Here is a 15,319-nt window from a genome sequence, read left to right as displayed (position 1 = left end):
CGGGACATCGCTTTCACCTCGACCTCACCCGTCCACCGGCATCATGGCCAACAGGAGCAGGCGTCGCTCCTACGGGAAGCTCCACACCCCGCCTCGCGCCCGCAAGCGCAGGCGCAAGCGTCGCCCACCCCCTCCCGACCTCACCCCTCCCCCGCTTATTCGCATCACGTCTCTTCCGCTTCTCACGCTTGCGCCTGCTACTTTCGACACGCTTAACATCTCCTTCGACACTTACGCCACTCCGCTTGACAACCTGAACACGCCCGTTGACGAAGAGGACTGTGGAGGACCAGTGCTAGCAGCCGAGGAGGGAGAGGCGATCCAGGCGGCGGCGAAGGAGCCGCATACAACTTCCACGGAGACGGGAGAGACTGGACCCGCGGACAGAGCAGACGGAGAAGACCGGCAGATGGAAGAGGGCGAGGAAGGCAAATCCGAGCGTCCGGAGAACGGTGCGTCTTCTCGCAGATCGCGAACTTCCTTCAGGCCCGCATAGGTGAGTTATCGAGCGATAGAAATTGACTCGTATCGGTGTCGCGCGCAGACGGGAAAGAGTCAGTCATCCTTCCACAGATCGAGATTCTCCTTGACCAACAACAAGGTGCGCTGACATGCTTGTGAGACCGCTCTTACAGCGACTCTCGCGACATCCTGCGATTCCTCCGCCAGATCCTCCGCCGACACCGCGGCCGCTGTCGCTCTCGCCGCCGAAGTTCAGCGCCCGCCGCCAAGGCCTCGTCACCCACCGTGTCGCCATCCAAAGTCGAGCAGACTCACGACGACCGCATCGCAGCAATCTGGCGCGCTTGGGGCGGACGGGCTCAACCGGCCAAGGTCATCGGTAGCCGACGCTTTGCGGCCCAGGGAAAGAGGACGAGGGCAGCGGGAGCAAGGGAGGGACCGAGTGCAGGATGCGAAGGGTCGAATAACGAGATTGTCGAAGATGATGAGCGGACCATCGAGGGCGATCAGGAAGGATGTACGACGAGCGAGATGGGGGTCGAGAAAGTGGGAAGGGAGGAAACGAAGGCGGCGCCGGGTTCGGAGGAGGGCGGTAATGGCGAGGGAATGAGCGCTGGGAACAAGCCGGGATCGGGGACCAGGTCGACTATGGCCGTAAAGGAAACGGAGGTCACGGGCGGCGAGGCTGTGGCGATGTACGATGGTCCAGCGCCAGGATCTTGCCCGGTACAAGACGCATGTCTCGCTCCTACGCCTGCTCCTTACGCCACCGATAGGTTCACAGTCGGCGCCATGTCCCCTTCATCCGGCGACGCCTTCTCGATGACCCGCTCGATCCGCAACTTCATCGGGTACAGTCTGCAGGTCGCCGGAATCCTCGCCGGCATGTTCCGTCGCGACCACGATATGAAGTTGGAGAAGGTGCCGGACGTCGACCAGAAGCAGATCTTCGTCAAGACTTTGCCAGGAAGGACGGTGCGTCTGGGCTAGAAATGGCGTCTCAGACGTTCCGGGCTGACTTGGTTCTGCTCACACAGATCACTCTCGATGTCAAGTCCTCCAGCACGATCGACATCGTCAAGGCCAAGATCCAGGACAAGGAGGGCATCCCTCCCGACCAGCAGCGGCTCATGTTCGCGGGGAAGCAGCTCGAGGACAGCCGCACGCTCGAAGACTACAAGGTTCAAAGGGATTCGACCCTTCATCTCGTCTTGCGCCTACGCGGCGGCGCGGGGGACATCAGGTTGCTGACGACAAGCGGAGAGAAGGTGAGTTCCCGGCCTTCCACACACGTCTCTGCGCTAATCTAGGTCGCCGCAGCGCGTCTCAACCGCGGGCGTAAAGACGGCGTGCGATCTCAAGATCAAGCTCGAAGCGCAGTTCGGCTGGACCGTCGACCAGCTCAGACTCTTCATCGCGCCCGACAAGGAGCTCGCCGACGGCGAGTTGCTACTCAACGACTCGCAGGGCACCGGCCTGACGGTCTTCGTATGGCTTCGCACTCCCGGCGATACCTCGGCCCCGAAATCAATCGTGCGACTGCTCTCGAAGAGTTCGCCAGGTTCAGCGACCGTTCCACGTGCCGGCGTCGTTCCAGCTGCAACCTCGTCACTGGATCATCGATCGAGGTCGGCCCGTCCGGCGCACGCAACTACTGGCGACGCGAAACCCGCCCCGTCTCTCAGCGAGCCGCCTCGTCTTTCCGGTGCGCTTTCGGCGCCTTCCGCTCCGGACGACAGCGACGAGATCATCGTGCTCGACTTCACCCCGATCGCCTCAACTTCGACTTCGAGGTCCGCCGCACCTTCAGGCTCGCCCGGGACCGTGCCGTCCCTCCCAGGACTCGTCACCGAGGAGCTCGCGGAGATCAAGCCAGAAGACGATGACGAGAGCGACGTGGAGTACGAGACGGAGCTGTACGGTCTGTACACGAGGGAGCTTGAGTACGGCGCAGAGGACTCGGGCGACGCCGGCGATTCGAGGGCAAAGAAGCGTCCTGCCCGTCTCGAGGTGAGGCTTCCGCCTACATGAGGCTCCAGAATGTAGGCTGACGCATTGCACGAGCAGCTGCCTACCCTACCTGACCCTCCGCCCTGGAATGCCGAGACGTATATCGAGAAGGAGACCCGCCAGGTCTTGCGCCAGGCCACGAGGCGTATTCTCAAGAACGTCGAGGTGCGGACGACGTACGGAGGTGGTCAACCGCTCGAGCGCTTCCGGTTGTTGAGGAGGGGTCGCCTTGCTGGGGCCGGCGGTGGCGGCGGTGGCGGGCGGGGAGGCCGGACGGAGGAGGAGGAGGAGGACGACGACGACGATGGCGACCCGAGTGAGGCGACAACCAGATCCGACACAGACTGCCCGGCACGTCAAGACACCCGGGCACTCTTCGGATGCGACGCCATGCTCAAAAGTCTCGTGGAACTCGGCAACAGCGACACAAGTCGCCTCGTCCTGCACTACACATGCGACCGCATCCCACCCCTTCTCCCCTCCCCGCTTCCCATCGCCGACTACGACCCCATCAGCGGGACCACCACCGTCGGACGTGACGGGGTGCTCGCAAGCGCCTTCTCGTTCCTCGAAAACGCTCACCTTGTCGATTGCCACATAGCCGTCGATGGCTGGACTGCCTTCGTGGCCGATCACCCGTTGCTTGACGGCATCGGGACTCGCGTGCGGCGTTACCTTGCAGGCGACAACAAGCACGAAATCGTCGCCAACATCCTCTCCTCGCCGGAACAGGCTCGCGGCGTACGAGACGGCCACCGATCGTGGGACTTGGAGCGGATGAAGAAGTTTTCGACTATGGCCGGCGTCGTCGTCGTCCACCTTCGGACCAAGACGCTCGCCGACTTGGAACTCGGTCGCCTACGCGTCGCCATCTACAACAACTCAAAGACTCTCGCCGATGCCGACTTGATATCGTCCCTTCAGTCGGCCGCCATCAACACAACCGGCTGGACGTACCGGCATCAGCCGCGCGATAAGGAGTCGGTCTCCGAATGGCTCGCGCGCGTCCCACCGTCTTACCGCCGCGCCCTTGAGCGCTCCTATCTTCTTCCTCGGCTTCTACCTCGCCTGAACAAGGTGCGGACGTATTGGGGCAGACGAGACGGTGTCTGCCGGTTGATCTGGCAGCTCGACAAGCCCACGTACCGCATCGGCACTATCGTCGAGACCTCCATCAAGTTTACAAGCGAGGACGGTTCCAAAATTGTCCTTTCCGTCGCCGCAGGACTCGCAAAGTCCATGGAGGAGGCCAAGGCCCTCGGCGCGCAATTCCTCAAGGACAAGGGACGCTCTGTCAACAAGGAGGACATCGGCCGAGCAGCCCTGAACGTTCCGAAGGGAACGGCATCACCGGCGCGGCGAGGCGATCACGCGACTGCGGGTGCTCAGCTGGCGTTCGTCGCGGTTTCTAAAAGGTGCACTCCGTCCTCGACTCCTCCAATCCGTTGATCCAGCTGAATCTTTCCCGATAGGCTGCAAGTTCCCGGTCAACCGCTCTTTGGTGTCCTCGCGTCCGCAGCATCGGACGGTACGGAGCGCTTGAGCATAATGGAGCTTCCGCCCATCTCTTCCGCGACCTGGGATCGTCACGCGCTCGCGCCCGACCTTGCTCACAAACGTTTCGGCGCAATGCGGCGCCTTTCGGCTCCTGCTCGCTTCGCCAAGTCAGCCTACGACACCCTCCTGCGCGAGATGAAGGCCAAGTTCGCCCTGACACACAAAGGGCAGGCGCAAAGCGTGCGTATGCGCGCGCCCCAATCGCCAAGACTGTACATGCTGACAACAGCTTCTTCGCGCCCGCAGCTCGCCAAGCGCGTCGAACTGCTCTTCACGTCTGGGATTCGGGTGAGACGGCACCGTGCTGGCGCAGAAAAGGAGATTGACGAGGCCCCTCTCCACAGCTCAACTTCTTCTACGCCCCCAGCCAGCACGCATGGCAGCTAGTCACGCCGAGTACGCAAGCTGCGGGCTCGCGCCGAGTCGACTTCACATGGATCTCGCTCCGCCAGAACGGCAACCTCGCCAAAGTCCTCGAGCACCGCGCGTCGTCTGCACCTCGGGATGCACCTCAGTCCGGCGGCAAGGCCAAAGTTCCGGCTATCCTGCGTGTTCGCGGCGCCGACATCATCCTCCAGGTGCCCAAGGACCCGCTTACGGACACGTGGGACGACTCGAAACCCGGCGCATCCCTGCTCGACATCAAGTTCATGACCGGCGGATCGATCAAGCGCCTCGTCACAAAGACGCTCGAACTTGAAGAGTTCTGGACGGAGATCAAGGGGCCGTCCGAGGCCTTCCTCACCGATGCGGAGCGGAGCGCCATGGTGCGTAATCCCTATCCTATTCTTTTACACGCCTGCTAACCCATCACTCTGACAGCTTGCGAAGGCCGTTCACGGGGAAGATCTCGAGCGCATCGAAGCGCCGCGCGAGTCGTCCGCCCTGCACAAGTGGGCGCTGGAGCAGCCTTATCCGTACTTAGGAGGCATCCCTGTGCGTAAACACTCCTTCCTGCTGTCCGTTGAGGAGCGAAGCCGACTCTATCCCTCTCCTGCAGGTCTGCTCCACCAGCGCCGGCGTCCTCCAGTTCTACGCCGACCCAGCAGTCGGCCTCAGCAGCAACCCGGGCGTCTTCAACATAGTACCGCGCCAGATGCCGAATCTCGGTTTGAGGTCCGACAACGGCGTCGTCGAGAACAAGCTGTTCCGCATCTTCGAGCAGGAGGGCGCCATCTGGATCCGCGGCGACTCGATGAGCTGTCCAGCAAAGCTCACTCAGTTCGGACGCGCGCCGCTGTCGAAGGAGGAGCTTTTGAGGGCCGTGCGGAAGGCGCGGGCGCTCACGGAAGAGGAGCAGGCGAAGACGGAGGGATGAGTTTGCGCGGAGAGCGCTCGCGCTTGATCAGCTGTACTCGCCTGGTTGCATCTACTCTCCTGTGTTCAACATAAACCTTGCCTTCTCCTCGCCGTCGAAGAAGGAGAGACGAACGGAAAAGTCGTCAAGTTGAGGAGGCTCGCCCGCCGGCGTAGCTCGGGCGCAGCTCGCTTCCGTCGCAAACATCTCACGCGCCTTACTCATGTAATCTAGTCTGCTGCCCTCTCCGTCAGCGCACCAGTAGAGAAGCGAAAGCGTAACAAGCGACCTTCCCAGTCCAGACCTCACCGTCGTCCGCGACTGCCCGACTACTAGGCGATATACAACATTGGGGAGGGGGGACAGGCGAGTAGAGTGAGGAACAGATCAAGCGGCTTCAACAAGCAAAAGTGTTGGACTGGTCTCAACCGAGGAGCGCGTCGAGAGTCGACATTCCGTCGCCGGTCTCGCTCGTCTGGCCGATGTCGTCGGGGTGGTCGAAGGCGCCTTGGATGATCTTCTTCTGCGTAGCCAACTGGTGCCTGTGGCTGCGGAAGGAGGAGGAGCCGACGACCGGTCCGTCGCGCGCGGGGACGGTGCTCGAGGTCGATTCGCCGAGCTGCTTGTGGTTGTCGTGGCGCGACGAGTGCGAGGTCTTCTCCTTGTAGTCCTGGAGATGGCCACCCGCCTATCAGCATAGCGAGGGAAGGATGAAAGGGAAAAGTACCTTGTAGGCCTTGTTGGCGTGCGAATGGACGTCGAAGCCGCTGGGACGCTCGTTCTTCTCCTCAGCCTCCTCGCGAACCTCGGCGGCAGTGTTGGACATAAACTAAGAGACGTAGGTCAGCACTTGCGAGCAGGAGCGAGCTGGAGAGGGACGCGCACCTGGTAGTAGGCCTGGCGAGCGGGCGCCTGAGCAGCTTTCACGGCTGCGGTCGAGCGACGGGAGTGGTCCGTCTTGGCAAGCGCCTTCTCAAGCTTCTTCACTGTGCACAAGTGCCGCGGCGATCAGCGGACGGCGCACGAGACGACCCGAAGACGATGGGGACGTACAGTACTTGCCAACGCCGTACTTGTTCTTCCCGTACTTGACACCCTGGTGCCACTGCGCACTGAGACCGCGACCGTCGAACTCTGCCAGCCGATGTTGGGCAAAGTCAGCGATTCGCCGTGGCGCGGGGCAAGGCGGGATGCGGGCTCACCCTCGGTGCCGCCGTTCTTGAGCGGTCCATAGCGGCTGTTGAAACCAGGCGCAATGTCGTTCCACTGGATGCTCCTAAGCCTCTTCTTGTAGAGGTAGCGGTAATGCTCGTCGTGGAAGACCTGGGCCGGCATGCTGAGGAAGCGAGGCGGAACGGGCTGTCAGCGCGCGCTGGTGCAGAGGAGAGCCTGCGCTGGGCGGACACACCTTGGCAAGTCGAGAAAGCTAAGTTGGCAGTCGATTTGAGGTGGAAGTCACTGGAGTCGCGGGTCGCGCTGCAGTCGGACCGGACGTGAGCCACTGTGCTGCGTGGTGGTATTAGAAGGGACAAGAGTGCGCACCGAATGTGTGCGAGTGTGAGTGAGTGGTGAGAGGAAGAGAGAGAGGAGCGGCGGGGAAAGGAGGTCAGGCAGTCAAGGTCGACGTCAGCATGTCAAGGCGGAGCAGCAGGTGCAGGAAACCATACGAGCGTTCAAAGAAGGGTACGAGAGGCCTCAGCGGGTTCAGTGACGCGTCTTCGCTTTTACAGAAGAAGGGGGAGAAAGCCCGTCGCGCGTTGCGAAGGCGCCAGCGGCGCAAGTCGACAATCCTCACTTCGAGACGGACAGCAGGTGTCTGCCAGCCACGGCCAGTAATGCAGGGATAGCTGGAAAATAAACGGCTAGATAGCTGGGCGATGAGGGTGGACCACAGGGAGCGAGCCACGGCTTGCGAAGGTCGCGAGGTGTGAACGTTGCGAGCAGAGTCTCGCGGAGTGCTGTGTGTTCCGCTGGACGTGAAAGAGAGCATGCGTTGCGGCTTCTCTCCTCGTTGTCTCCGACGTTCCCGCGTTCTCAAAGATGACCGACCTGGGGAGGAGGACCGAGTCAGCGAGGAGCGATAGGATCGCCTCGACGTGGTACGCACGAGTAGTACGCAATGGCCTGTTTGCGTCGCAGCGATAGGAGCAGGGAGAAGCGGGGCGAAGGTGAGGCGGAGCGAGGAGGAGGAGGGGAAGAAGTCAGCATGGGGTCAACTCGAGCGACCTGCGAGACGCTGCCTTACGTTGATACCGCCTGGGTAGGACATACGAGGCGTGAGTCGTCAGCACACTGCGAGGCGAAGCGGAGAGAGGACAAGCCAACGCACAGAACTGCTGCATGAACCTGGGAAGGTCGAGTCCTCCCTCATCAGCGAGCGCTTCGTCAAAGACTGGGTCCGAGGGACGCACATGACGACTGCGGCAGCGCGAGCAGCACGGCGGTTCCTCGGGACGGTGAAAAGTTCGACTAAGCGAGACCGCCTCCGGTGCGAGCGGATCTCCTCCTCGACCTCGATGCACTTGGCCGTGTCTGCGCGAGGACGGGTCAATTCAGCCGAGCGTCTGAAGCTGTCACTGGAGGTCGACGCACAGTAGAAGTCGACGGCGGCCTGGATGTCGCTGCGGCGCAACTTCTGAAGTGACTCGTATGCCTGCTGGTAGCGGCCCTTTCCGATGAGCCAGCGCGGCGACTCGGGAGTGAGGTACACTTGTGAGCAGACGATGACGGCGGGCAGGCATGCGCTGCAGAAAGCAAACAGTTAGCGGCGAAGTCCCTGAAAGCGAGAGGGAGGACGTACGAGCCGAGCATGAGACGCCAGTTCAGGCCGGTGATGCCAGGCTTGTCGGGGACGTTCTGGAAGATGAGGGACGAGACGGTGCCGAGCATGATCCCTGCGGGCGATGAAGCGGGTTAGCCGCAAACTTGCGAAGGCAGAGGAGGACGGTACGGACCGAAAGCGGTCCAGGTCTGCCATTGCATCTCAAGCGAGCCGCGAATCGCTGCTGGCGAGATCTCGGCGGCGAGGATGGGGACCGTGGCACTTTTCGGGCCGATCCCAAGGCCGAGGAAGAGGCGCGAGATGAAGAGGTGCCTATTCGATGGATTTGCCGTCAGCACTCGCAGAGCTGGATCGTTCAGGGTGGAGCAGACGTCGCAACGCACCACCAAGTGTTCGTAAGGGCGCCCCAGATACATCCCAAACCTGCGCAGAGCGTACTCCAGAAAATCGCTCCTCGACGTCCCAAGTACTTGCTGAGCGGGTACGTGAGCCAGCAAGAGAACACCGCCGAGCACAAATACGGCGCGGCGTTGACCAGGCCGACGAGGATCGTGTCGTGGCGGGTTTTGGCGCCGATTCCTGCGGGATGAGGAGGTGAGCGAGACCAAGTATCGGATTCTGCGACCGGAGGCTTACCGAACTCTGCGAGGGGAAGGAAGGAGGTCAGATATGACGTCTAAGGCCTTCTGAAAGTCAGGACGCACGTTTCGGGTAGTACAAGTTTGCGCCGTTGACTGTACGAGGACGTTGCGACCGGTCAGCAACGTCCCTGGGACTCGCGAGGGCGAAAGCAAGAGGTTATGGTCGGCAGAAGAGCGAGAAAGGGAGGACGTGGCCCGCGGAGGGTCGAGAGCGAAAGGTTTCAAGGTGAAGGACAATCCTGCGACGTACTGACAGTCTGCGCGCACACGGGAAGAGGTCAAAGGACGCCACGTAAAGCGTGACATAAGGGCAATATGCACCTCATCCTGCGAGAACGAAGACGACAGGCAGCAAGAGGAAGGAAAGAAGGAAGGAAGGGAAAGAGAGAGGACGATGGTCAACACTCCGAGTCTTCCAGGCGGGATCTCGCCAGCGGGCTTGGTGGACGCACCATGCCTTGTACGACGGCGCCCATACTGCACATGAAGATCTGCGACGTTAAGGGCGTGAGCAAGCGAATGTCCGCCTCAAGCCAACCCTCTCTAACGGCTCGAGCGACTCACCTGCCAGTACAGCGTCTTGGTCTGTCGCCACTTGTGTGTCTGTGACACGAGAGAGACGTCAACACCGCTCAGAAAGCGGGAGGGAACGAGCGATGTCGCAAACAAACCTTCTCCTCGCGCAGGAAGACCTTCTCCTCCTCCGACAGCTGGTGGAGCCGCTCAAAGTTGTGGCGGTCCTGAGCGACGAGCGCAGCACGGTAGAGCAGCTTGCGGATGTCGGTCATTCCCGTACGCTCGACAAACTCGTCGACGTCTCGGCAGAGTTCGCTCTCCGACTTGTTCCTGCGCGGCGACGACTGTCAGCGTCGTCGTAGGGTCTCGCAGCTCGCGAACGACCGCACATGAGAGGGTTGGCGAGAAGCTGGTTCTCCTTCTTGCGGGCCTCCATCCCTGTCCGGCTGCCGACTTCTGTGAGCGACCCGCTGTCGCGGTGCGAATCGTGGGAGGCGAGCTGCCGCAAGCTGTGTTTCTCCTTCTCGGCAGTCATCGTGCAGCGTTCGAGTGAAGTGTCACCAAGCGAAGAGCGAGCAAGCGGCCGCCAGCGTTGCCGGGAACGCGGCCGATCTTTCGCAACAATGAAGTCACTTCAAACGACGACGGCCCCGCGTTGCCTGCCTCCGAAGGGCTCCATACGGGACTTCGGCGGTTCCCAGCCCGTTCTGTGCGAGGACTGAGCCTGTGCGCGAGCCCTTTCAGCGGCGAGGACGAGAGGAAACGCCGCGAGTCTGCCACCTTGCGAAGGTCCGGAAGCGAGCGCGCGGGAGGTGGCTTCCGACGACGAGGCGAGCGCGATCTCTGTGCCCAGATTGCGCGGGGCCTTCATTTGTCGGCCGGAACAGCGGAAGGCTCGAAGTGAGGCCGCAAGCTATTGAGGGGTTGCTGTTTGTAAAACTTGCTCGGCCACCCACAAGCACTGGTGGTTTAGTGGTAAAATTGGACATTGCCAAGTTGTTTACAGCTCGACGTTGTCTAGCCCCGGGTTCGATTCCCGGCCAGTGCATCGCTTTTTTGCTGAGTCCTTTCTTGGCTCCCGCTGCTCCTGTCTTATGCACGCATTGCACAGAGACCGGCGACGGCAAGGAAGTTGCTCGCTCGCAGGGACCCACCCTTTCGTCTCGAGCGACTGAAGCTTTTCCTCTTGCGTTTCCACCGAGCTGTTTCGCGAGATCCACGCCCGGCAGCCTCGCCCGAGATCTCCGGCGGAGTCAAAAGCGAGCTTGGCGCGCGCTCGGGGCGAGGCGGACGATGCGGCTCCTCGCCCGATCTGATAATCTCTTCCTCCTTCGTCTCACTCTCTCTCCGCTCGCTGTGACCGCCATGGGTGCCACACACGCTGCATCGGCCGCCAGGAACGTCGTTGTGCTGGGCGCGAGCTACGCAGGTGCGCCGACGCTCGCTTCTCCCGCCCGCCCGCCAAGAACCTCGGCAGCGTTGTCCTCGCGTGCTGACCCGGCTTGACCTGCTCGTACAGGCTCGCACGCGGCTGAATTGCTTGCCCGCACTCTACCGCCGAGCCACCGTGTGGTCGTTGTCGACCGGCAGAGGTGCGTGATCCTTCGTCGAGGGGTGGCGCCGCGGGTCGCTCTCCGTTCGTCGCAAGGGACCGCTGACCTGATGTGCTCTTCGCTGCGTACAGTCACTTCAACCGTGCGTCTACTGCTCGTCCTGCTTCTGGCCCTGCTTCCGTTCTCTCCCTCTGCTTTTGTCGTCATCCTGCTTCGCGAATTCCGGGCCCTTCGTGGGTTCCTCGTTTGGGACCGTCTTTCTGGACGGAGTGTGATCACTGCAAATATCTCCCGGGGCCGCTGGACAAGCTGCTAACTCGCCGCTTGCTCCCTCGTTTCCAGATCTCTACCTTCACCCGCGGTGCGTCCTGCTGGCCTTCCGCTCGCCTTAGCCCTGCTCGACTGATACAAGAGTCCTCTCGCAGAGTAAGCGTCGTCCCGGGCCACGCCCAGAAGGTCTTCATCCCCTACGGCGGCGTTCTCCCCGCGCCTCCTCCTGCTCCCGCTCCCATCGCTCGCCATGTCATCATTCACGCCTCTGTCACCGCCATCACCGACGAGCACATCGAGCTCGATCGTGACTTGCTCGAGAGTGAGCGGGACGTCGGTGGAGATGAGGATGAGGTGGAAAAGTTGACGAATGAGCTGGAGAAGGCAAAGTTGGGAGCCGAGTCGCCGCGAGAGAGGCGGCAGGCGACGCGGAGACTTGCGTGGGACTACCTCATCTATGTGCGCTTTGTTCCAGCCGGCTTTGCGAGGGCGAGCATACTGACATCTCGCCTCGCCTCCGTCTTCAATCCGTGCGCGCAGGCCCTCGGCTGCACACTTCCGCCGCCGTTGACGACAACAGCGCGCACAAAGAAGGACGGCGTCGCCTTCCTCGAGGTGCGCACGGGCGGTCTTAGATGCACTCCATCTCTCGCTTATCCTCCCCCCTCCTGCAGTCGCAACAACAGCTCATCGCATCCGCCTCGTCGATCCTCATCGCCGGCGGCGGCGCTCTCGGCATCCAATACGCGTCCGACATCGCCGACTTGTACAACAACCCGTCCAACGCCTCGCTCCTTTCTTCCCCTCCACCGCCGAAAAAGCGCATCACCCTCGTTCACTCGCGTGACCGCTTCCTCCCGCTCTACAAGCAAGAGGTGCATGAGGAGGTACTGCGAAGGATGGAGGAGCTCGGTGTCGAGGTTGTTCTGGGCGAGCGGGTGCAGCTGCCGGATGCGAAGGACGACAAGCCGGGAACGATGAAGACGCTCAAGTTCAAGGACGGGCGGGAGGTCGCGTACGATCTGCTGGTGCGTGCAGACTTGCCCTCTGTCGCTTTCCCTCCTGCTGACCCTTCATTATGGCGCAGCTCCGCTGCACAGGCCAGAAGCCCAACTCGCAGCTCTTCCGCGACTTCCTCCCCGACACGCTCGACGAGTGGGGCTACATCGAAATTCGCCCGACGCTGCAGGTGGACGTCTCGAAGGTCGAGAACGCCGACAAGCTGAGCGAGAAGGTCAAGCGGAATGTCTACGCCATTGGCGATGTGCGTCTCCCTCTCCTCCCTTTCTCGCTTCTCCGGCTCACCGAGTTTCGTGTGCGCAGGTCGCCAACGCAGGTGTGATCAAAGCCGGCCACACAGGCTGGAACCAAGCCGGTTTCGCAACGCAGAACATCATGTGCTGCATCGAGACGGACGCGCTTAACGCCGCGCGGGCGAAGGATGAGCGCATGAGCGAGCCAGAGCTCGTCGAATACGAGAAGACGCCGCCGCAGATCAAGGTCACCCTTGGACTGGTGCGTTGCGCTGTCCCTTCGTCGTTGCTCGTGCTGATGCTTGCGCTCGTGCTCCTTGCGTAGCGGCACTCGGTCTCGGAGCTGCTGCCGGACATGCAGGCGAAGGAGACGGTCGTGCAGACGGGCTCGGACGGGCCGGTCGACGGGTACTACAAGGTCGTGTGGGAGCGCATGGGCGCCGACCCATCCGATGTGAGTGTGTAGACAGTCGTAGCTATCAAGTTCACTATGTAGTGAAGTGGTAACGCTCTCAAGGAGGGCGTGTGCTGGTCATACAACACTCGAGAAGTTGCAGCAGAAACCGTCTATCGCGCTCATCTACCGCCGCGCACCCTTGCACTCACCGCACCTTCCAAGCCTGCACGCCCTCACTCCTCTTCTCCCCCTCGCTGCCGATGACGCTCCAAACAACTTCGACGCTCAACTCCCTCGAGTTGTCCTCATTCTTGCCAACCTTGACCTGTCCCTCGACCTTGTCTCCAACGCGAACCTGGATCGGCTCGCGGAGGAGGAAGAACGTCTGTTTCCAGTGCGTCGGGGTCGACCACGCGCCTGTCGTGAAGAAGACTTCTCCGTCTGCTCCGGAGACGGACGAGGCGCGCTTGGACGAGTCAGCGAGGCGAGGGGCGGAGGTGAAGTAGGTGTCAAAGTGCGCCAGGAAACCGTACATGGTGAAGGGGGCGGAGGAGTCGGTGTTGGCGGGTGCGCGGGTGATGGGGAGCGAGAAGGGCGAGGTGAAGGAGAGCGAGGCAATAGTCGCGGTTTGCGTATAGATGTCCTGCGGGAGCGGATGTCGAGTGTCAGCTCCGGGCTGCATTGCGAGGAAGAATGCGCCACCCACCGCGATCGAGACCTCACTCGAAACGACCTCGCCCTCATCCATGACCTCGATAATGGCCTCGTCCTCGATCTTCTCCTTCATGGCCTTCATCTCAAAGCCATACACCTCGTCCCAGAACGTGACGCGGTCGTCGTACCAACCCTGTCCGGCGTAGGCGCTCCACAGGATCGAAGTCTGCGAGGGCACCATCAGGCCCGACGGGGAGAGGTACTTGTCTCGCGCGTAGAGGACCGAGTCGAGCATGCATTCGTAGAGGAGGCAGTAGCCCATCCACTCCGAGATGATCACGTCGACCTTTGAAGGCAGGTCGATCTCCTCGACTTTGCCCTTGATGACCCTGTAAGGCGCCGATCCCTTTCGTCAGCTCACCTTCGCCGGACGGTCGCGAGCATTGGGAACGGAGGCAACGTCGCCACGCACTCGATGACGCCCTCGAAACCGTTCGCCTTGATGTTCCGCATCGCCTTGAACGCCACATTGCTCGCATCGACCGCATAGACCTTCTTCGCTCCCGCCTGGGCCGCAAACATACTCAAGATGCCCGTACCGCAACCGACGTCGAGGACGACCTTGTCCTTGAAGCGCGCGGCGTTGGAAGGGTGCAGGATGAAGGAGCGGTAGGCGAGAGTTCGGACGCGGTCTTTCAGCATGATCTCGTGAATGTCTGGGGGTCGTCGCACGAGTTAGCAGGTCGAGCGTGAAAGGAGGAAGAACGGCTCGTCGCGCACCGTTGTACTGGTACGACTCGTAGTAGTGGTCATCATCCTTATGAACCGCCTCGCCGCCCTCCTTCTCCTTCCCCTTGACGCTGACCTTCTCCACACCCTCGACGACCTCTCCCAACCGGTTTCCCTCTCCCAGTCCCATCTCGCCACCCAATCGCTCCTTGACGATCCGTCGCAAGTGCTCGTTCGCAGCCTGTGCATCGGCGAGGTGGGCTTTGAGAGTCTCGATCAGGTCGGAGGGGGTGAGAGGGTCGTCGATTGAGGGCATGGGAGGGTTCGAGGAGGAGGGAGCTGCGGCAGAGGAGGAAGGACGGGCGCCGGAGGGGGGAGTGTCGAGAGAGAGGGTGTCGAAGTCGACCTCTGCGTGGCGAGGGAGCGTCCGTCAGTCGGAGCGCTCCACGCGGAACCCATAAGCGCTAATTACGGAGAAGAGCGTCATCCTCGAGGACGGGCTTGAGGTACTGGTCGTCGTCGAGGAAGGCGGCGTTGCGGTCGAGGCGGCGCAGCGAGGCCGGGTCCGGGTTCTGTGGGTGATATCAACGTGAGCGTAGTCCTATTGACGGTGCAGGGTAAGGGAGACCCACGGTCGCCCGGATCCAGTTGATCAGGCGGATGCGCTCGAAGAAGTCTGGGAGCGCACGGCGTCAGCTCGTCGTTCCTTGTCCGTTCGAGCGGGACTGACCGAGAGTGGATGCAAGCAAGGGCAGGTCTACGCCGTGAGTGCGCCTGTCGTGGTCGAGGGCGAGCCACGCGGTGGGGAATTCGGCGGCGGGTTCAAACAGGGAGCGCGCTGGCTGGTTCCCGTCGTCCCAGTCGTCCCAGGTGTTGTCCGAGTCAGAACCCGAGTCTGAGTGAGTCTGGCTGGCCATCTTGCAGCCCTTTGAGCGGTGAGCGAGCGAGTGTAGGCGGAGTGAGCTTCGTCCAGAGCGCGGTCGCTCGCTTGCCTCCTTGCAGCACCCTCTCCCTCCCTCCCCGCCCACCCCGACCACCCGCCGACAGCGTGAGCTTACTGCTGGACTCTCACTGGCACTCGCTGCCCACCCGCGCTCGAACGGAGAAGCGACGACACCTCGACGGCGAGCACGGCGCAAACTCGCACCAGCACGGCACCACCGCCAGCGACAGGCTCAGCGGAGGACAGCTGGTTGTC

General features: G+C 61.9%; 5 protein-coding genes across 5 annotated transcripts; 2 read left to right on the top strand and 3 right to left on the bottom strand.

Annotated features, from left to right (window-relative positions):
• Positions 1 to 43: 43 nt before the first annotated feature.
• Positions 44 to 5,347, top strand: RHTO_07873 (pentameric polyubiquitin-like protein; the record flags this gene model as incomplete). The annotated part of the gene is made up of 11 exons (XM_016421528.1): positions 44 to 452; positions 545 to 554; positions 636 to 1,437; positions 1,500 to 1,730; positions 1,783 to 2,472; positions 2,530 to 3,887; positions 3,945 to 4,209; positions 4,276 to 4,317; positions 4,374 to 4,796; positions 4,852 to 4,965; positions 5,030 to 5,347. The coding sequence occupies 11 exons, from the start codon at positions 44 to 46 to the stop codon at positions 5,345 to 5,347; spliced, it is 4,662 nt and encodes a 1,553-aa protein (XP_016274121.1).
• Positions 5,348 to 5,750: 403 nt separating this feature from the next.
• RHTO_07872 (uncharacterized protein) lies at positions 5,751 to 6,661 on the bottom strand (the record flags this gene model as incomplete). Its single annotated transcript, XM_016421527.1, has 5 exons — positions 5,751 to 5,996; positions 6,054 to 6,155; positions 6,212 to 6,312; positions 6,380 to 6,460; positions 6,529 to 6,661. The coding sequence occupies 5 exons, from the start codon at positions 6,659 to 6,661 to the stop codon at positions 5,751 to 5,753; spliced, it is 663 nt and encodes a 220-aa protein (XP_016274120.1).
• Positions 6,662 to 7,538: 877 nt separating this feature from the next.
• Positions 7,539 to 9,800, bottom strand: RHTO_07871 (MFS sugar transporter; the record flags this gene model as incomplete). The annotated part of the gene is made up of 15 exons (XM_016421526.1): positions 7,539 to 7,582; positions 7,656 to 7,672; positions 7,738 to 7,858; positions 7,919 to 8,070; positions 8,127 to 8,220; positions 8,281 to 8,420; positions 8,492 to 8,687; positions 8,745 to 8,750; positions 8,813 to 8,842; positions 9,000 to 9,006; positions 9,071 to 9,076; positions 9,202 to 9,240; positions 9,314 to 9,352; positions 9,421 to 9,595; positions 9,655 to 9,800. The coding sequence occupies 15 exons, from the start codon at positions 9,798 to 9,800 to the stop codon at positions 7,539 to 7,541; spliced, it is 1,212 nt and encodes a 403-aa protein (XP_016274119.1).
• An 830-nt stretch (positions 9,801 to 10,630) lies between these two features.
• Positions 10,631 to 12,807, top strand: RHTO_07870 (Amid-like NADH oxidoreductase; the record flags this gene model as incomplete). The annotated part of the gene is made up of 10 exons (XM_016421525.1): positions 10,631 to 10,694; positions 10,785 to 10,857; positions 10,950 to 10,960; positions 11,161 to 11,179; positions 11,244 to 11,547; positions 11,629 to 11,703; positions 11,763 to 12,116; positions 12,176 to 12,352; positions 12,412 to 12,603; positions 12,667 to 12,807. The coding sequence occupies 10 exons, from the start codon at positions 10,631 to 10,633 to the stop codon at positions 12,805 to 12,807; spliced, it is 1,410 nt and encodes a 469-aa protein (XP_016274118.1).
• Positions 12,808 to 12,943: 136 nt separating this feature from the next.
• Positions 12,944 to 15,038, bottom strand: RHTO_07869 (protein arginine N-methyltransferase 3; the record flags this gene model as incomplete). Its single annotated transcript, XM_016421524.1, has 7 exons — positions 12,944 to 13,381; positions 13,445 to 13,781; positions 13,865 to 14,108; positions 14,173 to 14,529; positions 14,594 to 14,693; positions 14,754 to 14,797; positions 14,852 to 15,038. 7 exons carry the CDS (start codon positions 15,036 to 15,038, stop codon positions 12,944 to 12,946), a joined length of 1,707 nt encoding a protein of 568 aa, XP_016274117.1.
• Between the last annotated feature and the right edge of the window lie 281 nt (positions 15,039 to 15,319).

Source organism: Rhodotorula toruloides (genome assembly GCF_000320785.1).
Source record: "Rhodotorula toruloides NP11 unplaced genomic scaffold Scaffold8, whole genome shotgun sequence".
Classification (NCBI taxonomy): Eukaryota; Fungi; Basidiomycota; class Microbotryomycetes; order Sporidiobolales; family Sporidiobolaceae; genus Rhodotorula; species Rhodotorula toruloides.
This window is presented reverse-complemented; position numbering and strand designations above follow the sequence as displayed.